We start from the raw sequence: 23,169 nt of genomic DNA, 5'->3' as shown, positions 1-23,169 counted from the left end.
CAGGTTTGGGAGTGAGTGGGTGTGGAAGGGGTTGGAAATGAGGAGTTCTGTTTTGGACATGTTGCATTTAGGATGCTTGTGGCATCTGTGGAAGAACTGCTGTTCAATAGTGGTTCTCCCCTCCAATTTTCTGGCCAATTCTGGCCAGTAGAGAATATAGGCATATTTAGTGTGACTGCTGGGAAATGTCTTGAAAGAGAGACGGCATGTAAGAGAGAGGACTGCTTCCTCCTTCCTGCTGGATCCTAAGCGTCATCCTGAATCATGAGTTAAAAGTTGGGGGTTGGGGGGTGACAGAATAACTGAAGGATCCTGAGACCCTGACATGGTGGTGTCTTCATACCAGGTCTGGACTTGATACACCTGGACTCCTTTGATCTAAAAGGGAAATACACTTCTATCTTGTTGGAGCCATTTTACTTGTGTTTTCCTTTTACTCACAGCCGCACCAAATTCTAATAAATATGGTACCTAAACAGAGATGTTCAATGGGCAGTTAGATCTTATGGATCTAGAGCTAAGGAGAGGACAGGACAGGTTATATTGATTTGGGAGTTACCAGTCCCTAGGTGGTCACTGAAGCCATGGCAACATAAGAGATCTCCAAGGCAGAATGGTCTAGCAAGAAGAGAAAAGGATCTAGAACAGAACTCTGAGGAACATCAACATTTAAAGGATGGGCAGAAGAAGAGAAGCTTGCTAAGGAGACTGAGAAGCCAGAGAGGTAGGGAGGAGACTGGGGAAGCGCTGTTCTATGGGAGCCAAGGGAGGAGAGAGTCACAAGGATCAATGGTGGTGAAAGCAGCCATCTTTGTTGCTTTTCCAGGTGTGGATGGCACCAAAGAGCCTGAAAAACCAACTTAGGTTCTGTTGCTTTCTCAAATCCAAACAAAGACTACGCATGTCATCCTCCTGTGGATAACATGACTTCAGTGGATTCTTAGTTTCTTCAGGATAAAGTTCTAGCTCATTAGCACATGCTTTGCGTTCCTCGGAAGTTTGATCCTAGCTTTTCTGTCCAGCCTATTCCTTTTCCCAGCACACTGTGTCACTGCCAGACCTGGTTTCTTACCACTCCCTGCCTTGGCTCATGTGCTTCTCTCTAATAGAAGAAACTTCCCTCCTGTTTCCTTTTTTGTGCCCCCAAAATTCCACCCATTCTTAAAGGCTTACCCAAAATGCCAACTCTTCTGTTCCCTGATTCTTCCAGATAGATTAATTGCCCCCACCCCATGCTTCCAGGGCATTTTGCTCACACCCAATCACAACTCTCATTGCAGTCTGACCTGTATCAAAGTTGACTGTGTACACGTATGTCTCCCCAACTGCACCGTGAACTTGGAGAAGTCCAAGACTGCTTCTGGTTAATCATCTCTGTCTTTCGTGGTGCCTTCCACAGAGCTTGTTAGAGATGTTTAAGAAATGTTTATGGATTTAATGGAATTCTTGTCCCCCCAAGACCTCCAAATAATAGTGTGATTTCTTGTTTTCTTTGTCATATTGCTGCGGGGTAGAGGTGACGGTGGAGGTACTAAAATAGAGATCCCTGGTTTACAGGAAAATAGACAAGGTGTTGAGTTTGAATCCAGCTCTCAAAGAAATAGTCCCAGTCTGTGCTTCCCCTGACCAAAGCAGCTTGTATTATCTGAGCACTCAAAAACCACCTTATTAATAAAAAAAACAATAGAAAAAAAAAACTAATGAAACTAAAAGTTGGTTCTTTGAAGAGATGAACAAAATTGACAAATCTTTAGCTAGATTGACCAAGAAAAAAAAAAGAGGGAAGACTTAACTTACTAAATCAGGGATGAAAAGGGGAAGAGGCATTACTACCAACCTTTAAAAAATAAGAAGAATTATAAGGGGATGCTATGAACAATTATGTGCCAAAAAAGTTAGATAACCTAGATAAAATGAAAAAATTCTTAGAAAGACACATTACAAAACTATCTCAAGAAATAGATAATCTGAATAGATCTATAGAAAGTAAAGAGATTGCCTTAGTATTTTGAAAACTTCCCACAAAGAAAATTACACCCTGATGACTTCACTGGTGAATTCCACTATAGGTTTAAAGAATCAAAACCACATTCTTTCAAAAAATAGAATAGGAAGGAACATTTCCCAACTCATTTCATGAGTCCAGTATTTCCCAGATACCAAAACCAGAGGAAGACATTATAACAAAACTATATGCCAATATTTTCTAGGAATATAGATGCCAAAATCCTCAACAAAACACTAGCAAAATGACCACAGCAATATATAAAAAGAATTATACATCATGACCAAGTAGGATTTATCCTAGGAATGCAAGATTGGTTTAACATTTGAAAATCAATCAATGTAATGTACCATATTAATAGAATAAAGGACAAAAACCATATGATTATCTCAATAGATGCAGAATAGGACAAAATCCAACACCCTTTCATGATAAAAACACTCAACAAACTAGGAATAGAAGTGAACTTCCTCAACTTGATAAAAGCACCTACAAAACTCCCACAGCTAACATTATACTTAATGGTGAAAGACTGAAAGCTTTTTCCCTAACATGAGGAACAAGACAAGGATGACTGCTCTCACCAACACTATTCAACATGAAGGTTCCAGCCAGGACAATTAGGCTAGAAATGAATAAATGGCACCCAGATTTGAAAGAAAGAAGTAAAACTATCCCATTCATAGATGACATGATCTTATATCCAGAAAATTCTAAAGAATATAAACAAACATATATACACACTTTTAGGAATTAGTGACTACGTTTAGCAAGGCTACAGAATACAAAATATAATACAATATATAAAAATTCTATTTTATATACTAGGAATGAATAATCAAATATGAAATTATGAACACAATTTACAATAGCATAAAAATAAATACTTTGGAATATAGTTACCAAAAGATGTGTAAGACATGTACACTGAAAATTACAACATATTATTGAAAGAAGTTAAAGAAGACCTAAATGAAAGATATTCATGTTCATGTATCGTAAGACTTAATATTGTTTAGATGGTGATACTCCCCAAATTGATCTATAGATTCCACACAATCCCTATAAATATTCCAGCTGGATTGTTTTTATAGAAATTGGTAAGCTGTATCTACAGGTCATATGTAAATTCAAGGGACCCAGAATAGATTAAAAAATCTTGAAAAAGAAGAACAAATTTGGAAGGCTTACACTGCCAGATTTCACAGTTTACTCATTAGCTACAGTAATGAAGATGGTGTGGTACTAGCATGAAGATATAGATCAATGAAATAGAATTGTTAGTCCAGAAATAAACTCTTATATTTATAGTCAACTGATTTTTGATAACGGTGTCAAGACAATTCAGTGATGAACGAATAATCTTTTCAACCAACGATGTGGAACAACTGGTTATCCACACCCAAAACAATAATGTTCAACCCTACTTCACACTATACACAAAAATTAACTCAAAATAAATCGTTGATCTAAATGTGAGAGTTAAAACTCTTAGAAGAAAACATAGGAGTAAACCTTTGTGATCTTGCATTAGGCAATGGTTTCTTGGATATGACATGGAAAAGCACAAGTGACAAAAAAACAAAAACAAATTGGAATTCATCAAGATAAAAACTTTTGTGTTTTAGGCCAGGCGCTGTGGCTCACGCCTGTAATCCTAGCTCTTGGGAGGCCGAGGCGGGCGGATTGCTCAAGGTCAGGAGTTCAAAACCAGCCTGAGCAAGAGCGAGACCCCATCTCTACTATAAACAGAAAGAAATTAATTGGCCAACTGATATATATATAAAAAAAATTAGCCGGGCATAGTGGCACATGCCTGTAGTCCCAGCTACTCGGGAGGCTGAGGCAGGAGGATCACTCGAGCCCAGGAGTTTGAGGTTGCTGTGAGCTAGGCTGACGCCACGGCACTCACTCTAGCCTGGACAACAAAGTGAGACTCTGTCTCAAAAAAAAACACAAAAAAAACTTTTGTGTTTTATAGGACACTATCAAGAAAGTGAAAATACAACCCCATAGAATGGGAGAAAATATTTGTTAACCGTATCTCTGACAAGGGTCTAGTATCCAGAATATATACAGAACACTTAAAACTCAATAATAACAGGACAAATAACCAAATTAAAGAACAGGCAAAGAATCTAAATAGACATTTCTCCAAAGGATGCAAATGGTCAATAAGCACAGGAGAAAAGATGTCCAACATCATTACCTATCAAGGAAATGCAGATGAAAACCACAATGGGATACCACTTCACAGCCACGAGGATGGCTATAGTCAAAAAGACAGACAACAGTAAGTGTTGGTGAGGATGTAGAAAAATTGGAACCCTCATACATACACCCGCTGTAAGAATGTAAAATGGCATAGCCACTTTGGAAAACAGTCTGGCCATTCTACAAAAGGTTAGCATAGAGTTACCATAAAACCCAGCAATTCCACGCCTACGGTTATACCCAAGAGAAATGAAAGCATCCACACAAAATCTTGTATTTGAATGTTCCTGGCAGCATTATCTGTAATAGCTAAAAAGTGGCAGTAACCCAAATATCCATCCACTGATGGATAAACAAAATGGGGTTACACTCAAGCAATGGAATATTAATCAGCCATAAAAAGAACGAAGTACTGGGAGGGGGGAGGGGGGCGGGTATATACATACATAGTGAGTGAGATGTGCACCATGTGGGGGATGGTCATGATGGAGACTCAGACTTTTGGGGGGAGGGGGGGAAATGGGCATTTATTGAAACCTTAAAATCTGTACCCCCATAATATGCCAAAATAAAAAAAATAATTAAAAAAAAAAAAAAGAACGAAGTACTGATTCATGCTATACAATGGATGAACCTTGAAAATATTATACTAAGGTGAAATACAACAGTCACAAAAGCAATGTCCAGAATAGGCAAAAAATCCATAGAGACAGAAAGTGGATTAGTGGAGATTGGGGGCAAATGGGGGTGTAACTACCAATAGATATGGCGTTTCCTTGCCAATGGATATAGGGTTCTTTTTGGAGTGATGAAATGTTCTAGAATTAGTGGTGATGGATGCACAGCTCTGTGAATATAATAAAAACCACTGAATTGTGCGCTTTAAAAAGGTAAATTTTTCCTAGCACTCTGGGAGGCCGAGGTGGGCGGATTGTTTGAGCTCAGGAGTTCAAGACCAGCCTGGGCAGGAGTGAGACCCCATCTCTACTAAAAAATAGAAAGAAATTAATTGGCCAACTAAAATATATAGAAAAAAAAAATAGCTGGGCATGGTGGCGCGTGCCTGTAGTCCCAGCTACTTGGGAGGCTGAAGCAGAAGGATCGCTTAAGCCCAGGAGTTTGAGGTTGCTGTGAGCGAGGCCGATGCCATGGCACTTTATCCTGGGCAACAGAGTGCGACTCTGTCTCAAAAAAAAAAAAAAAGGCAAATTTTATGATATGTGAATTATGTCACAATAAAGCTCATATATATTTTATTTTATTTTATTTATTTTTTTTTTTGAGACAGAGTCTCGCTTTGTTGTCCAGGCTAGAGTGAGTGCCGTGGCGTCAGCCTAGCTCACAGCAACCTCAAACTCCTGGGCTCAGGTGATCCTACTGCCTCTGCCTCCCGAGTACCTGGGACTACAGGCATGCGCCACCATGCCCGGCTAATTTTTTATATATATATCAGTTGGCCAATTAATTTCTTTCTATTTATAGTAGAGACGGGGTCTCGCTCTTGCTCAGGCTGGTTTTGAACTCCTGACCTTGAGCAATCCGCCCACCTCGGCCTCCCAAGAGCTAGGATTACAGGCGTGAGCCACAGCGCCCGGCCCGCTCATATATATTTTAAATGTGTGTGTATGACTGTAGGGTATGACTGTATTGCATTGAAATGTGAGGTGGGCTTCCATTTTTCCTAGTGAGAAGATAAAAAAAAGTTTTTGCCAGCTTGAATAAACCACAATATGACGGGCAAGGCAAAGTTTTCCTTCAAAATCATCCTCAAAAAGGAAGGCAAAGTTGCACAGTTCTCATTTTGTAGGGCTCCCTTACCATTTCCCACCTCACTCTAAGGGACGAGGGTGAGAAAGCACAGGACACTGTGACAGTGGGGACAAGGCTCTCCCCAAGAGGTGAGTTTGCCTCTCCCTGCGGCTCTCAGGAGAGTAGACATCTGGTTTCTGCAGTACAGCACCATTCTCTTACTCTTTGGAACCACAGTGGATTTTCCCTCTGTTGGCTGTTCCTCCTTCAACCTCAGAAAGTCTATAAATCAGGCTGCCTCAATCAGTTTGTCCAACCCGGTGTCCTTCATTGGGAATTTGCATTTAGATGGGACACTCAAAGAAAACAAAGCTGATTTGCCTTACAGGGATGCCTTGAGGAATGGGCTCTGCCACCCACGTGGAGTCAGGGGAGCTATTCTGGTCCTGTTTGTGTTTTCCTTAAGGTGTTTCTTGCCCCTAAGAACACTAACTTGGTCTTTTCAGATGTTCAAAGGCTGACAAATTGCATATCACTGTCTTGATTCTCCCATGGTGGGGACGGGGTTTCTCAGGGTTGTCTAGACAACGGGAGGAAGACTCCTAAGTGACGAGGAGTCATGACTCGAGCACCACCACGGCTCCCACTGGAGTATCTTCTCTTTGGTTCCTACTTGGTCACTATTTGCTTTGCTTTAATATTTTAATGGGAGCTCTAAATGATTTGTTGAATCTCAACTAGGTCGAGGCACATTGTTTCTTAGGGGAAGGCAAAGATGAGCGACACCATATCCCAACTCTCGAGAAACTCATTTGGTGTGAATTCTACCTGAGTGGGTAAGAGATGAGGATCAGGAAAAAAGAGCATTTTTTTTTTTTTTTTTTTTGAGACAGAGTCTCACTTTGTTGCCCAGGCTAGAGTGAGTGCCATGGCATCAGCCTAGCTCACAGCAACCTCAAACTCCTGGCTCAAGCAATCCTCCTGCCTCAGCCTCCCAAGTAGCTGGGACTACAGGCATGCGCCACCATGCCCGGCTAATTTTTTGTATATATATTAGTTGGCCAATTAATTTCTTTCTATTTATAGTAGAGACAGGGTCTAGCTCTTGCTCAGGCTGGTTTTGAACTCCTGACCTTGAGCAATCCGCCCGCCTTGGCCTCCCAGAGAGCTAGGATTACAGGCGTGAGCCACCGCGCCCGGCCTAAAAGAGAGCATTTAAACTTGGCTAGAGGTAGAGGCTCACAGCCTGAGAAATTTCTCTAACTCACAGGGAAGGTACCCTTTGTGCTGGGGTGTTGAAATCAGAGAATCATAGACTTTGGGGTCGACAAGGACGTAAACAAGCCAGTCTTACATTTTCTTGATGAAGCAACCCAGACTCTGAGAGGTGGAATGACCGGACTAGCAGCTAAATGTGGCCTGGGCCTTCTTTCCTGACTCACAATCTAGTGCTTATCTCACTAGTTCACATAGTTGACTTCAGCTGGCTTCTCCAGATTCCAGGGAGTGGTGGAGGACAATATTTGAGGCTTGGTAAATAGCTGTCTAGGGAAGTGTGTCTTGCAAGGCCACCCAAGAAATCAGCAGAGCTGGGGGCAGATTCCAGCAGTCCTAATCATGTTGCTTCCTTCCTTAGCTTTTCCCACTGGGGACTTGGCAGAGGGGACTGGTACCAGGGTTGCACTGCAATGGGAGTGTCAGGGTGTGTATTTCCCACCCTTCTCCGATAAAGGGCTAGGCACAACAACCTCTGTTACTTCCATGGTCTCTTTCCCCTGGGTGACCCAGGCAGCTGGAGTTGGATTGTCTTTACCTGTAAGGATATCAGTAAAATATACCCAGCAGAGAGTGCGAGGAGGAAATCAGTTCAGAAATCAGGGCCGAACTTTCCCCAGAGCTGGCAATGATTTATTTTAGCTGGTAACGTGTTCTGGGCAGGAATGACCTAGTGTGAACAGCATGCATTGCTGGTTCTAGGGAGAGAGACAGAAGAGCCTAGACGCTGTTCTTTGGGTGTAGGAAGAGGAGTGTCCTTCCAAGATGTGCTTTTCCCTCACCAATGAGCACTACCAATTTAACCAAGAGAACTTCCCATGTTTTAGGAACCGTGCTAAGTCCTGCAGCCATGCATAAATAACACGTGGTCTCTATCTATAAGGAACTACAGACAAACACAAGACTGATGAATTTAACAGAAAGTGGCCGGCGATAAGCCCTGGATGTTACAGAGCACAGAAGAGGAATGTGCATCCCCAGTGGGGTTCGGCGAAGGCTTCCTAGATGGCACTGGAATAAAGAAGTTAGGCGGCAAAGCAAGCTACAAGCCTCGCAGGCAAGGGAACTGCCTGAACGAAGGTGTGAAATCTGGGTGTGGGGAAATAACAGGTAGTTGATGTGTTGATGGGAATTGTGGGGAGATGAGGTGGAGAGGCAGGTGTGTGCTTGGGGGGGCTAAGTTATGGGGAAGGGAAGCGTCTGTATTCGGAGCAGGGAAGAGAGGAGTGCCTGAGAAGTTCTGCATTTTAGATAGATCACTGCATGTGGATTTGGGGCAGGGGAGCCAAGAATGGAGGCAGGAAAGCAAGTAGAAGAGATAATGAATGCCCAATGCAGGGTATTGATAATGAGAACGAAGGCACGGATTGGAAACATATCCAGGAGGTGAGCGATGATGGAGATGTGATGGGTAAGGGAAAAACACAAATCCAGGGAAACTCCCAGGTTTCTGGCTTGTGCCTGGGTGGATAATGGGGTTTAGACCGGGATAAGAAATTCGGGGAAGACAGCAGGGCATCATGTCACGTGCCTGTAGTTTCAGCTACTAGGAGGCTGAGGATCGTTTGAGCCCAGGAGTTCAAGGCTGTAGTGTACTATAATTGCATCACTGCATTCCAGCCTGGGCAATACAGAGAGACCTTGTCTCTGAAACAAGAAGAAAAGAAAGAAAGAAAAAAAGAAATACAGGGAAGGGAAACAAGTCAGGGAGAGAGATGTTGATGATGAGTAACATTTATTAATCACTTATGTGGACGAGGTACTGTGTCATGAGGATTTCATGCACTTTTCTTTTAACTCTATAAGTATATATTATTTTCAATTCATGGATGAGGAAAATAAAATGTTGAGGTGTTGTATAGCTTGGCCAGACCTGCACAGCTTGTAGAGTGGTGGAAAGAGGTCAGAATCCAGGCATTCTGGCTCCAGGGCCAATCCCCTTAACATCCAGGCTAGGCTTGTGTGCATGCAAAGAGTCTGAAGAGCCTATAAGGCATCCACAGTAGGGAGGTCTGGACATTACGGGGTCACCGGGGTTCAGTTCTGGTTAAAAAGCATGAATGTGAGTGACCAGTGACTGAAGCACAATGCCCTGGGGAACCCTGAACTTAAAGAGGTAGCCAGAAAGTAAGGAACCCACAAATGAGACAGAAACGACAGTCCCCTTTGAGTTTTAAATCAGAAGACATGACTCTGCTATCTGGGCAAGAGAAGGCTGGGCAGTCACAAACAGTAGAGGTATAAAATAAAGATGTCCACCAAGTTAAGCCGACATATTAATTATAACAGTTACTATGTTGCATAATAATTATCCTAAACAGTAAGCGTTTCACATAAATAACAGTAATTAGTATAGCACAAGTTTCCCAAACTGTGTCCTGTAGAATAGTAGTTCCTGGAGATGTTAATAAATGTTTGGATAAAAAAGGACTTTGGAGTCAGATAAATTTAGGAAATGCTGATATAATTTAGATAATGAGTCAAACCCCTGGTTTACACTTTTTCTCTTTTCTCTGTGAGGAGGTAGTAGTATAGTGTACTGGCTAAGATTGTAGGCACTAGAAACAGCCTGGGGTTGAATCCTGCTACTGACAAGCTGGATAATCTTGGACAAGTTACTAAAATTCTCTAAACCGTGGTTTGCTAATCCGTATAGGGGGATAGTAATATATTCACTTCAAAAGATAGTTCCTGGGGTTAAATGCATTACATTTAAAACGCTTTAGAATAGATCCTGGTACAGAGCGAGGGCTCCGTAAAGACTAGTTATTATTATATATAAATCATAGAATTATTAACAAATCTCTCTGATATCCTAGGGTTTAGTCCTTGTCGTACCCACTTCACACACACACACTGATATGATACCCACATTTCTTTTCGTGTTTTTTTTTTCAGAGACGAGTTCTCCCTCTTTGCCCAGGCGAGAGTGCAGTGGTGTGATCATAGCTCACTGTAACCTTGAACTCCTGGGCTCAAGAGATCCTCCTGCCTTAGCCTCCTTAGTAGCTGGGACTATAGGCATGTGCCACCATGCACAGCTAATTGTTTTATTTTTTCTAGAGATGGGGCGGGGTGGTCTCTCTATGTTGCCCAGGCTGGTCTGAAACTCCTGGCCTCAAGCAATCCTCCCACCCAAGTGCTGGGATTACAGGCATTAGCCACAGCACCTGGCCTGATATCCATATTTCTTACAAAACAAAAGTCTTGGCTCTGACTCCTGTTGGTTGAAGTTTCTTGTGCCCCTATGTCCACCCCATGACAGTCCAGCCTGGGAATGAACGAGCTCTTTCCCTGCTCTACTCTGGGGAAGTGGACAGGAAGAGGGAGGATTCATGTCCTGGCAAGTATGGCCTTTGAAGGGCCACTGCTCACTCATAGTCACCCTTATACACACTTGAAAAAGGTCATCTTCTGGTTGGACACTAGCCTATATACCAAGGCACACAGTCAAGCAAGCAGAGTGCAGGCTATACTTTAGTTCCTACTTGCTCCCTCAGTTCAATGCTCTTGTGCAGTGAACAACCTGCACCACAATGCATGGCAGTTCTGAACATCAGGCCCTGGAAGGGGTTGGAGCTGACGACTGTTGGGGAAAGAGGGTACTAGCTCTTTTTTCTCCAACCAGTCCATGAGATTAGCTTTGTACAAGCTCTAAGTGGATAAACCATCCTTCTCCCCTCCCCCTCCCTCCCCACATGTGCCCCGCCCCCCATTCATTAACACACAGCTGACATCAGAATACCCTTAGTGTGAGAGGATGCCTCAGGCCTTGCCTGTTTCTCTGAAATCCCCATTAGGTTGGAAGAAGACAGAGTTGTGAAAACAAGCCAGAGGGGATGATTTTTACAGGTTTCCCTTGACACACAATGAACACTAAATTAATCATGCTCCAAACCAGAGCAGGCCAGGGCCAGAGCAAGTCTGACCTCTTGACCACAGTTTGGGACAGTGAAGGGAAAGGGGTAGGAGCTATTCCTGACAGTTTCCTAGTCCTTACTGTGTGGCCAAAATGCTTGGCTCTCGATACAGACGCTCATGATCCCTTTAAGTAAACACCTCCTGTATAAAACAGACTAGGAAGAAAAAAGCAGACATTGCTGGGGGACTTTTCTGGGGGTGGGTGGCACACTCCCACTGTACACATTCACCCCCCAAGCTCAACAGTCTCTTCAGCCTCCAAAGAGGCTGGTGCACACTTTTCAGCCTAGAAGCTGAGTCAAGTCTGACCCCTGGGAATCTCCCAAGGGCTCTCCCCTCTCTGTAGGTGGTTCTCTCCTTCATAAAGTACAGGGTGTGGATGAGGTGATCTTTAAGTTTCCAGCTCTGACAAGCTCAGGTTCGCCCCTTTAGGGACTTCTATTCACTCTCCTCCAGTCCCGTCTACCTGGGCAGTTAGGGGCAGACTGACAAGAAAGGGCTTACTTTAACCTCTATCCCAGAAGGACCCCAAGGCCATAAACTTGCGGACAGCAGAGGCCTGTGTACCAGAGACACAGCTCCTGCCTCACGATTCTGCTTAGGGTCTGTCTCCACTGCTCTTGAAGAGAATGCTGGCTGGGGCCCGGGCTGGGAGTTTAGGTCCTTCAGACTCAGGAACAAAGGCTGGGCAGGAGGGGGAAGGGACGTCCCTGGATGTGAGGAGGGGAGAACCCTGGGGGCATTTATGCCCTCAGCTCTCCTTAGGGTTGGCTGTCCCTCTCCCTCCCACAGATTTGGGGGAGGGGGTCCTGTCTTTCCCTCTGAGGCTGGTGACTTCTTCTCCTCCCTGTCCTCTCTCTAAGGTTAGGATCTCTGCCCCTTCCCCATCTGCTCCCAGAAATCTCCACACCCCTTTCTTCCTTTTTCTTTTTGGGATTGGGGTCTCCAAACCCCTCCCTCCCCTAGCCTCTTTATTGCTTTTCAGGCCAGGCCTGTCCAGCCGTGGGCAGAGGGGTCTGCATTCCTCTTTTCTCCTCTTAAGGCCACTGTTAGAGCCAGAATCCGCAGTACCACAGAACAGAGAGACAGAGTCACTGAGGCTGTGATTACCAAAAGGAGTTTTATTGACTACCTCGACCTAGGGTCCGAGTCTCAGAGCACCAACACAGTAGCCTCTATTCTGACAAGGACTCCTCCTTGGGCTACAGGTATCTCTTAAATACCTTCATTTTTTTCCCCTCCTCCTGCAATTTTCCCTAGCATTTTATTGCATCTCTTTTTCTGGTTGGTTCTGGGCTGTCAGTAGAGTGGTTCTAGAACCAGGGCTTTTCTCTGCATTTTATTTCAGACTTTTGTTGTGTTATTTGGCTATCCCTGAGACTTTCCATCCTCTTATCAGGAAATGACCTGTGGTCACCACCCTTTTGGGGCCCAGCACCTGCTAAAGCCTATATGGCTTCACTTAAGCTATATATATTGTAAGCAAGCTTAGGGAACAGAAGCTAGAAGAAGCTGTTAGCCTTACTTTTTCTACAGTTCCTATTTCCCTCAGCCACAGCTCCCTCCCCCCACCCTTTCCATCTCCCCCTCCCTACCCCCTCCCTCCGCCCGAGGCATTGTGGGAGGAAACAAGATGTGGGGCGAGAGCGGCGCGGGGAGAAGCCCGCAGTGCGGGGCCGTGCGGGCGCAGCCAATGGGGAGCGCGGACGGCGGCGCGCGCGGCGGGGGGCGGGGCGGGGCGCTATTTCAGGGGGGGCTGCGCGTTGGCCGCGCTCAGCGGCAGAGCGGAGCAGAGCTGCGAGGCGCCAGCGCGGAGCGGCGGGCGGGCAGGTGCCGCGAGGCGGAGCGCGGGCGGCCGGGGAAGCTCGAAGGGCGGACCTCGGCGGCAAGCGATCGGCCTGGGCTGCGGGAGCCGGAGACCGCGGCGGCGGCGGCGGCGGCGGCTGCTGCAGGAGGAGCCCAGGGGACACCGCCCCTGCCCGCGCTCTGCCTCAGGCCTTCGCTGCTCCCCAGGGGCCCGTGCGGACTCGCCTCCGTGAAGGTGAGCGGTGGGTGGGGGCGTCCCCCGGGCAGCCGGCTCGCGCCCGTCGCGTGCGGCCCCACGCGCCCCGGGCTTCGCCACGGTGCCCCTGCGGCCTCCCTGCGCGGCTCCGAGGCCTGGAGCCGGGCTGGCCCCGCCGCCCTCGGCGTTGATGGCCAGGGCAGTGCCGCGCGCCCCCGCCGCCCCTCCCTCACAGCGCAGCCCGGGCTGCGCCACTGTCTGCCCTGGCGACCCGCGTGGCGCGGCTGGAGGCCCCAGGCTGCGGAGGTGCCGCTCGCCTCATCCCCCGGGAGTCTCCCTGCGCTGCGTGGAGGCCTCTGGTGTCAGGGGCCAGAGGAGAAGGGGTGGAGAGGGCTCGGGCGTGACGCGGCTTCTCCTGCCGCCGCCGCCACCCTCTGGGGCGTCCTTCCTGCAGCGAGGACGCCCAGTCACTCCGGCGCTGCTCCAGGCCGGGCGGGGGAGGGCGGCTGACCGGCAGGAGCCTGGGGACCTGGCCGGGCGGCGCGGGTGGGAGGTCGGAAGAGGGATGCTTTCTCGTCCCCTAGGTGCTGCCCATAGGGACTGCATGTCTCTGGAGGATGGGATTGTGGAAGGTTACGGCCCCTTGCAGAGCTGGAAGGAGGAAATGGAAGCATTTGTGTGTGTTGGCGGGTGGTCCATGTCATTCGGAGGTTTTAGGCTATTTTTTTGGTCGCAAAACCATAGAGGATTGGAGCTATCCTGGCGTGTCCTTTTTTCAGAGGAGCCCCTGGCTCGTGACTGAGCCTGCTGGCCTGGGGCCCTCTGGCCATCCTTCTATCTGGAGGCCCAGGTCCCTTGCTTTTTCTCCAGGAAGGAGGGGCTGGACTGAGCTGGGCCTTCCTATCCTTTTCTCACTGGCACCTTGGACAGGGGTGGTTGGGGCTGGGCCTCACCTCTCTCAGACGCCTGAGGGGCCGGGGTGAAGAATCGTGGCATTGTAGTCACAAGACGAATATTATGTAACCGCAGGCTCTCTCCTGGAGAGTAAGGTGGCTTTTAATTACTGTGGCAAAGTTGTTCCTTTGGACTTTGGGGATGAGGCAGTGGAGCAGGTGAGCTTGCTAGCAAAATGGTGCCAATTTCATACTTTCACTTCGTTGTCTGTAACCAGGCCCCACCCCCAACTCTGGGTTTGTAAACAGTGCCCCCTTCTGAGTGGTAACCTGGAATACACCACCAGGTGACATTAGTTTTCTTCACCTATAAAGAGCCTTATAATATCAGAACATTCTCCCTGCACTGCTGTGGTACCTTTGCTCAAACCCACTGAGGTTTGCTCCATTTATCTGATTTCAACCATTGGTTTTTAAAATGAAGATGTTGATTTGCCCAAGGTCACAAAACAAGTCAGGACTTGAACAGGGCTCTCCTGACCTTTCTTTAGCACCATGCAGTGCCCAGGCTCCACTTGAGGCTCTGACTTTTGCTCTCCTGGATATGGGGGTAGAGAGTGCTGGTCTGCTACCCCTTTGCTCTCAGTCTTTGCTGAACTGGAACCAGCCCTGCTTGGTTTGACAGTGCCAGATGAAAAGTGCTTTGGGATGTGATCAAGGGCTCAAGGACTGCTTGGCTGGCAGCTGGCATGTTTGCATTCCCTGCAGCTGGTGCAGGCTGAAATAGTGGTCATGGGTTCTGCCTTCCTTTTCAGCCCATCTAGTCCATAGGCTAGTATGGACTCAGAGATCATGGTGGTCTGGAATGATAGCAGGGACCTGTCCTTGAGCATGCAGGCCCCTGTGTAGCCTTGTATCAAACGGCTGAAATGACAGCATCTTTTATCCATTGAGCTGGGCCACAGAGTGGTGCTTTTGGGGGCAGCATTGGGGGATTGTTACTGCTGTGAGATGGGACTGTGGTCAAGGACATAGGGCAGGATTTTGCAGCTCATGCTGTCTGTTCCAGCAGGGCACTTCACATGCTGTAGACTGCCAGGCAGATCCTGAGATTCCTCTCATCCCAGGAAGGGTCCATGCAGGGTCTGCCCTGGAACTCTGGTTGCCATGGCTCACATAGCAGTGACATGAAACAGGGCTGTTAAAATAATAACAGTTCTTCACCTTTCTTAGGCATTGTTTTTTAACCCTGCATCTCCAGGTTTTTCCCAATCCTATATTTTCATGTAGGGGAAAGGCAGCTTTAGCTTTCCTGTGAGGAAAATAAGATATTCTCCCCTCACATAATACCTTTTGCTTCACCTAATAAACGTTGGTAGTTTTTCAGTGAATGAATAAATTTGACATGAGGAAGCAAAGATCCAGAGAAATGACAGATCAGTGTTGGAGCAGGGTCCAAAATCCAGGGCTTGCAAAAAAATTATATTGAGCTTTAAAGATTTCATGAATGTTATACTGAGGAGAGTGGGAAAGCAGAGGGAAGGATGGGACAGAGATGTGATGGCCTGTGTGACTGGCCAAATCTGAGGCTGCCTCCCCAGCCTCTCTACTTCTAAGGGCCATCTCATCCCTGAGTACTTAAGAGAAGGTGTAATTATTTTTACATCTGCCCCACCGGGCATTGGGTGCCCACAATGTACCCTACCCCTTTTTTGTTTGTATAGAACAGGGGTTGGCAATCTTTTTCTGTGAAGGGCCAGATAGTAAATGTTTTAGGCTTTACAGGCCATATAGTCTCTCACAGCTACTCAACTCTGGCATTGTAGCATGTTCCTATGAGACTCTTATTTTATAAAAACAGGTGGTAGGCTGACTTTGGCCAGTGGACAGCCCCTCGTATAGACTTTCCTTGTTTGTAGTTGCTCTCATACAACCTTAGTTAATCTTTACAACAGTCTACAATAGAGAGCTTATTGCTAAAATGGAAATAATCAAACGCAGGAAGGCCAAGTGACTTGTCCAAGACTACAAGAGTTCAAAGTCCAGACCAAGAGTTAGGCCTACTGATTCTTAGTCCATCTTCTTTCTACTGTAATACCAATGATGTAATAATGGTCACTAAATCAAGGCTTATTCTGTTCAGGTGTTATGCCACCTGGTTTATCCTCAGGACAACCCTGCAGTCCACATTTTATAGAGGACATGAAAGCATAAAGGTTAAGTAATTTGCCTAAAGACACAGCTAATAGATATATAATATCACCTTGGCTATCAGTGCTGTTCAGAATATCAGAAATAGATAAATTTTAGAGTTGGAAAAAAACTCATTTTATATATGATAAAAACTGATGGTTATTATGTCCTTTTTCCTATTTGCCCTGTATTTCCCAGGGGTGGGAACTGTCTCTGCTAAAAGCTTAAGAGCATCTCCCCTAATGCCTCATTTCTGAGTTTTCTGTTGCCCTTTCCTCTAAATTTCCCTCTCCCACTGAAGCCCCACACCCAGCAGTTCATGTTTATTGCCCAGAGCATAGATTTGTCAGCCTCACCTCTCTGCTTCTTCTGCAGTTTCACGATGTCTGACCGGAAGGCAGTGATCAAGAACGCAGACATGTCTGAGGACATGCAACAGGATGCCGTTGACTGCGCCACGCAGGCCATGGAGAAGTACAACATAGAGAAGGACATTGCTGCCTATATCAAGAAGGTGCGCTGGGAGAGCTGTGGCTGATGGCCAAGGGTGGGCATTGGCCCCTGAGTTGCCCTGCTGGAAGGGGGGACATAAGAAAGCATGTAATCCTAGCTCTTGGGAGGCCGAGGCGGGTGGATTGCTCAAGGTCAGGAGTTCAAAACCAGCCTGCGCAAGAGCGAGACCCCGTCTCTACTATAAACAGAAAGAAATTAATTGGCCAACTGATATATATATATAAAAAATTAGCCGGGCATAGTGGCGCATGCCTGTAGTCCCAGCTACTCGGGAGGCTGAGGCAGAAGGATCACTCGCGCCCAGGAGTTTGAGGTTGCTGTGAGCTAGGCTGACGCCACGGCACTCACTCTAGCCTGGACAACAAAGTGAGACTCTGTCTCAAAAAAAAAAAAAAAAAAAAAAAAAAAAAGAAAGCATGTATATCCCATGCAAACAAACTGCAAAACAGGCAAATTAGGGAGTGATTCTAAACTGCCAAAGCATTCACCTTAGGAGTTCTTAATAGCTCTGCTGGGTGTGCGTGTGTGTTTACATTTACAGGTAATTATGTAACTGCAAGGCATTGGGGAAGGATAAGACTGTGCAGAGAAGCTTCAGAATTAAATATTTCTAGCCCATTTTAGAATTATTCAAAAATAAGATAAAGGATATTTGAATAGATAATATAAAATATACAAATTTTCAGAGAATTGCATCATTTAAAGTGGGGTATACCTATATAATCCTTATCGTATAGGGGGTTTGCTTTTCTTTCCCTTAAAAAGGACTCAGGTATTACATTATCCCCTTCTCCCTAATTCTTAAGAAAAGGGTAGGCTTGACTAGATACTGTTGTTTAAATTGGATGAGTAATATTGGGGCCATTGGTTTGGTCCCTGAAAACTTCCCGAGTGAATAGGTGACTGGACATGGTTAACATGGTGAGGAAACAGCTGAGCCAGATGTGAGAAGGGGTACTGGGGCCCCTGATTCCCAGTCGGGACCCATGTCCTTTGGAGGCATAGTCTTTGTAGTCTCATCTCTGGCATCCCAGGAAGGATGCATGAGACTGGCAGGCAGCAGTCTGCTTCACAGGAGTGGTAGGATCTCCTTGAGTGTTACAGAACTCTGTTTTCCCACCCAGATGGTTGGGATGAAAAGAGGAAGCTCTGGAGTCCTGAGAAACTTTTTTTGTATGTGGAGCCAAGGGTGCAGAGCCCCCTGGGGGTGCCGGCTCCTTGTTGTCCCATCCAGGGAGGGAATCCAGATTCATGTTTTGCTGATGGGGAAACGAGGATCCAGAGAAGTAACAGTGGCTGTCCTTCATACACAAGAGTCTCCTTCTGACTCTTAAGCCAGAATGGAACCAAATGAGTTTGGTTTTCACTGTTTCCTAGTACCTCTTGGACTTGTGTGGTATGGGGGCTGTGAGAAGGCCAAACGAGTTGTATGGTAAGCTCCTGGGGGGACAGCTACCCCAAGCTTGGCAGCATTGGTGGGCTCATGGTGGCCCATGTCCTTTCATGGCCATGGTAGGATACATCTAGAATTGAGCCTTTGGGCTGAGCCATGGGCGGCAAGGAGCTGCCTGATTAGCTTACGAGGATTTCCTGTGTGGGTTTGATACTGAATCTGCCCCTGAGGGAAGTGAGGAAATTTCCTTGATCTCATGGCTGAGGTCCTTGTTCTGGGACATACAGCCCACACAGTGCCTGGCACATGGGAGTGCCTTTAATCTTATCTTATATAGAACTGCTTCCTGGTCCTCCTGGTGTTTGGTTCCCATTTTGCTCTAATGTCTTGGTTTTTAGCATTGGAAATGCTGGTTTAGTAACGTGTGAGGCAGGGGATAGATGGGGAATGGTCCTTTGTTCCATTGGCTGCTCCGATTCCTTTTCTGAAGAAGCACAGGGTGGGCTAGTGGTGGTGTCGGGGTGGGGTAGTTAGAGGGAGGAGAGATGATCAGGGTGTAGAGTGGAGGCTCAGGGGAAAGGAATAATGGAGCCTTTGTGGCATTCCATTATTAATGAGGGAAGAGAGTTGTTGCCAGTCTTAGAACCTGAGCTCCTGAGGTTCTGGGAGCTGAGGCTGTGGGCTGGGGGTGGAGTGGGGGTGATAACAACTGAACACGTGTTGGTGCTAGAGTTACAGGGAGAGACTCCCATTCTGGTTTTTCATCTCCCAGCTATCCTAACCACCTTTCTTCTCCCCCTGTTATTCTTTTTTTAGGAATTTGACAAGAAATATAACCCTACCTGGCATTGTATCGTGGGCCGGAATTTTGGCAGCTACGTCACACATGAGACAAAGCACTTCATCTATTTTTACTTGGGTCAAGTTGCAATCCTCCTCTTCAAGTCAGGCTAGGTGGCTGTGGTGAAGGTGTCAGTGGCGGCGGCAGCAATGGCAAGCAGGCAGCGTTGCTGGGACTGTTTTGCACTGGGGCTAGCATCAGGATGTCCTCTCCAATGGCTGTGCTACTGCATGGACTGTATACTCGATTTCATGTGTATGTCGCAGTAAACAAAACCAAACTTCTTTCTGTTTAGTTGCCTGGGGAAGAAGGCTGCTTTATGTTTATTTTTCAAGACTTTAAACAAAATTTGGTTGTATTGCACTAGGAAATCTCTCCCACCTCTCTCTTTTCTCTTTCTCTCCCTATACAAAATAAAAAGCCCTCAACAAAGCCCGAAAGACTAGAAGGGCTGAGGAAAAGAAATAGGTCTCTGGAGGTGGAACTAAAACTGCAGCTGCCTCTTCCTGGTGGTGGATGCTGCTTTGGGAGGGCCAGGGAGTCTGCAGGGGGACAGTGTTAGGATTGGCAAGGAGAGAGAGGGATAGGAAGGAGGGTGGAGGGATTGTTCTAGTACCAGGGAGAATATTCCACTGAACTGTGATTCTACAACTTGGGGCAGATGGTGGGGTGGGGGTGCATTCATTAAGGGGCCCTGAGATGTGTTTGTCTGTGGTGTGTGGGAGTGGGGAGCAGACTTGTCTTGCTGTCTTTGTCAGAATTTCTAAGTAAGGGCTTTGTCTTTGTGGATTACCTTCTTTTATTCTTCCTGCCAGAGATCATGCTAGAAGGATGTTGGGGGTAGGATTAGCTTGGGTTTTTTTTTCCTTTACATTCTTTCTTCTCCCTCTGTCTGCTCCCTGCTTAGCCCTTGGTTTTCTCATTCCTCTGGAGTTCTCTTAGAGCAGCCCCTGTTGTGAGTTGGCTGGCAAGGGAATTTCTGGTGACTGTAGTTCCTTAGTTAGGTCTTAGCAATCAAACCAAATCAATGTCTCCCTCAGTTCTCCTGTGTGTGTGTGTATATATGTGTATGTGTGTGTTTGGGGTAGAGGGGAGGGAGGGGGCAGGACAGTGTGGAATCTCTAGGGTGTACGGTAGGTAGGGGGGACAGTTAGTTCTAAGTGGGCCTTTATGTTAGAAGCCTCTGGGGGTCTCTTTTGGGGGTGAAGACAGGTGTCACTCCAACCCACCCCCAGTCATCTAGCCCAGACACTCTGCTTGCTCTGTGGTCATCTGCTCCTTGGGAGGGCTTTAGGAGGACCACCCAGGACAAGATGGCCATTTGCTCTGGATCTGGGTCTCAGCAGAAAGAGACAGTGACTGGATGGTAGCAGCCTCTGGTGGGAGGTGAGGATGGAAGTGGTAAAGGACTGAGAGAGGCTCCAGGGGAGCTTTGGAGGTCAGTCTTGAAGTGATGAAGCCAGATATCAGATGGAGCAGGGCCGTGAGTGGGAGGAGATTCCAAGGAGGGTGCAGGGGAAACCTTGTGTGTTGATGGAATGAGGTGGGGCTTGAGGTGGTCACTGCTGATTGAGCTGCTGATTCTCACGAATCACCTTCTAAACTCTCATGTGTAGGGTTAACAATGTGGGGGGTGGGGGATCCAGCTCATTCTTTTATTTTCAAGTCCATTCTTGGGGCTGGTGGGGAGGCAGGAGAAAGCCTCTTCCCCAAGCCCTTAGTGTGTGCCGAGCTTGCTTTTTGATGCTGGCAGGGGAGGGTGGGAACTGGGGTGGTAATGAGTTCCCTATATCAAACCCTTCAATGGGTACAAGATTGCTTGATTTTAGGTTTTATTTTTTTATGAATGTCCAAATCTGTGTTTCCCCTGCCCTCCCAGACTTGTGTGGCCAGTTAGAAGTGTCTGGTTTGTGTTCATCTCTCCCTCATTTCTGGAGCAGGGGCTGAGACCCTGCCACATCTCCTATGCTCTGCATCCACGCCTCTTTTGGACATTAAAGGTCGATTGATGCACCTCTGCACTGTTCGGGTTTCTTTGGGGGTGAGGGGTTGGACTGGTGGCAGTGGTGTCACACGGTGGGTGGGGGTGGGAAGGGTCTAGGGTGGAGTAGCATGGGGACTGAAGAGAGAAGACCAGGCAAGAGATACCCATTGGCCTGAAGCAGGACTTATTTGTAGGGCTTAGGCTTATGCCCCTTAAGTAGGGGAGAACTAACCAGTGGCACTCACTACAGGGTCTCCTGGCTCCTCCCACCCTAGTGAGGATGGCCAGGGAAGCCACATTTGGGGTCTTTGGTGTAGCAGATGCTGCCTTCACAGCTGCTGTCCTGTACCTGCCTGAGCTTGGCTTCTAAGAACCTCTCGTGAAAGTTCATATCCCCTATTCCCCATTCTCAGCTTCCCTGAGCTTGGACGCTGTTTCTGTTTTCAAAGTCCTTCTCAGGCCACTCAGAAATGGAAAAGCCGGGGATCTTCAGAAAGATACCACCTCTGTTGGTGGAAGCTGAGTGATTCTCTGATTCCTCTAGGTTGTCCTACTTGGAGGTTCCTGCCCCCATGCATAACTGGAGAAGTCAGCAGGGCCAAGACTTCTGAGAGTGTCTGTCCTCTGACCCTAAGCCATTGTATGGCTATAATTCCTGTGGAGAAGTGGGGGAACCGAAGGTGTTTGGCCCTCTTTCTGTTGTCATTTATTCACTCAGAAATACTTGCTGAGTTCTTGTGTGCTTGGGCCTACGATGCTCTTCACACAGAAGAAGACAAGTTCTAGGCTTCTATGGCACGTGCATTCTAATGGGTAGAGCAGACAACATGCACACTGGTAAGCTTTTTCCAATACTGGTAAATGTGTCATCAGGGAAATAAACTGGGCAATGAACTATTGAATGTTAGAGGTAGGTAGACAGGGTTCCTTCAGTTAGGAAGTTGGTTGGCTGGATCTTGGGGAGAAGGCTCTACCTCTGGGGCAGTGCAGTCATGAGAAATTAAGATGAGGGGCTCTACAACCCTAAATTCTGTGACCACCTTTGCGGGTATGAGTAATTTGATAGAGCTGGAGCCTTGGTGGGGAGAGGCGGCCATGGTTCACATTTCATCTGAGATGAGTGTCTCTAAGGCTAAACCTCATCTACCTCCTGCCCTGAGGGAAGAGGCAATCCAGGTGGCATCTGTGGACAATGCATTCTTTCACAGGTAGGTACACAGTGCTCATCTAGATGGCTAATCCTGCAGGGCTTCCTGGAGGAGACAATCTCCTACCCAGTGGGGTTCAGGAGAGGGAAGGATGTGAGGATGGGTCACTAAAGGGGCCATGGAAGGCAAATGGGAATTGTGGAATTCTCTTAGAAGAATGCAGCTCATGATCAGAATTGTGGCTGGGCAGTGAGGGAGTGAGAACATCAATTTCTCTCCCTCTCTTATCCTGGGGCTCCCTTTGACTGAACCTCACTGAACTGCACGTGAGGAGGCTGACTCAGGGCTGTGGTCTGGAGGGGTCAGCCTCCCCCAGGGAAGAGCAGGGTGGTGAATGAATCTAAGTTAGGCAAACGGTAGGGAATTGTCTCTGCTGCCATGGTGCTGTTGTCACCATCCCCTGAACTTTCATGTCCTCTAGCCCAGACCTAGGGTGTGGCCATCCCCAAATTATTGCCTCACTGCCTTCTTGTCTTTACTCAAAACATCCTCTTATCAGAGGGGCTTTCTGACATCTCATATGAAAGAGTGCCTCTCTCATCACTATTAACCTGGCCCAGTTTAATTCCACACAGCACCTGCCAATGCTTGACCTATTTGTTGTTTGTTTACTTGTTGGTCTCCCACAACTAGAATATGACCTCTGTAAGAGCATTTTCTCTTAACTACTTTATCACCAAGCACACAGAACAGTGCCTGTCCTGTAGCAAGTGCCTGCCTGAGAAATACCGATTGGTCACATGACAAAAGAAGGGTGCGAGCAAGCATGGGCAGCCCGGCCTTTCCTACAGAGATCTGGCTCCCTCCTGCCTGAGCCCTGCCACCTGGAAAGGAGAGAGGAGGTCTCTGCCCTCCTAGTGTGTTCAAGCCTCAGTCCTTGCTTGCCAGCTATGGAAGAATGAAGTAGTGTGTTCATAAAATGAAATTTATTTTTAAAGCATTTCAGTTTATTTGTGTCACTGAAACCTCAGAGCACCC

At 46.9% G+C, this 23,169-nt stretch overlaps 1 protein-coding gene across 3 annotated transcripts; it reads left to right on the top strand.

The window, feature by feature from the left end:
* Positions 1 to 646: 646 nt before the first annotated feature.
* On the top strand, positions 647 to 21,012 carry DYNLL2 (dynein light chain LC8-type 2). Of its 3 annotated transcripts, XM_012762873.3 has the most exons (4): positions 647 to 724; positions 8,127 to 8,323; positions 16,628 to 16,766; positions 18,975 to 21,012. In XM_012762873.3, the coding sequence occupies exons 2-4, from the start codon at positions 8,211 to 8,213 to the stop codon at positions 19,110 to 19,112; spliced, it is 390 nt and encodes a 129-aa protein (XP_012618327.1). In that variant the 5' UTR covers positions 647 to 724; positions 8,127 to 8,210; the 3' UTR covers positions 19,113 to 21,012. The 3 variants fall into 3 exon arrangements, with proteins under 3 accessions (XP_012618327.1, XP_012618371.1, XP_012618439.1); XM_012762917.2 differs by lacking the exons at positions 647 to 724; positions 8,127 to 8,323 and adding an exon at positions 12,910 to 13,205; XM_012762985.3 differs by lacking the exons at positions 647 to 724; positions 8,127 to 8,323 and adding an exon at positions 16,208 to 16,275.
* Positions 21,013 to 23,169: the final 2,157 nt, after the last annotated feature.

This window comes from Microcebus murinus, chromosome 18, assembly GCF_040939455.1.
Source record: "Microcebus murinus isolate Inina chromosome 18, M.murinus_Inina_mat1.0, whole genome shotgun sequence".
Taxonomy (NCBI): Eukaryota; Metazoa; Chordata; class Mammalia; order Primates; family Cheirogaleidae; genus Microcebus; species Microcebus murinus.
Note: the sequence above shows the minus strand (reverse complement) of the source record. Positions and strands in the feature narration are given on the sequence as shown.

Bases quoted from the DNA above. Each gene is read 5' to 3' on its own strand.
- DYNLL2 (XM_012762873.3), top strand. From the start codon at position 8,211: ATGTGCATCCCCAGTGGGGTTCGGCGAAGGCTTCCTAGATGGCACTGG. The intron at 8,324-16,627 runs GTGTGAAATCTG...CTTCTTCTGCAG, and splicing joins AGGGAACTGCCTGAACGAAG to TTTCACGATGTCTGACCGGA. The intron at 16,767-18,974 runs GTGCGCTGGGAG...TTCTTTTTTTAG, and splicing joins TTGCTGCCTATATCAAGAAG to GAATTTGACAAGAAATATAA.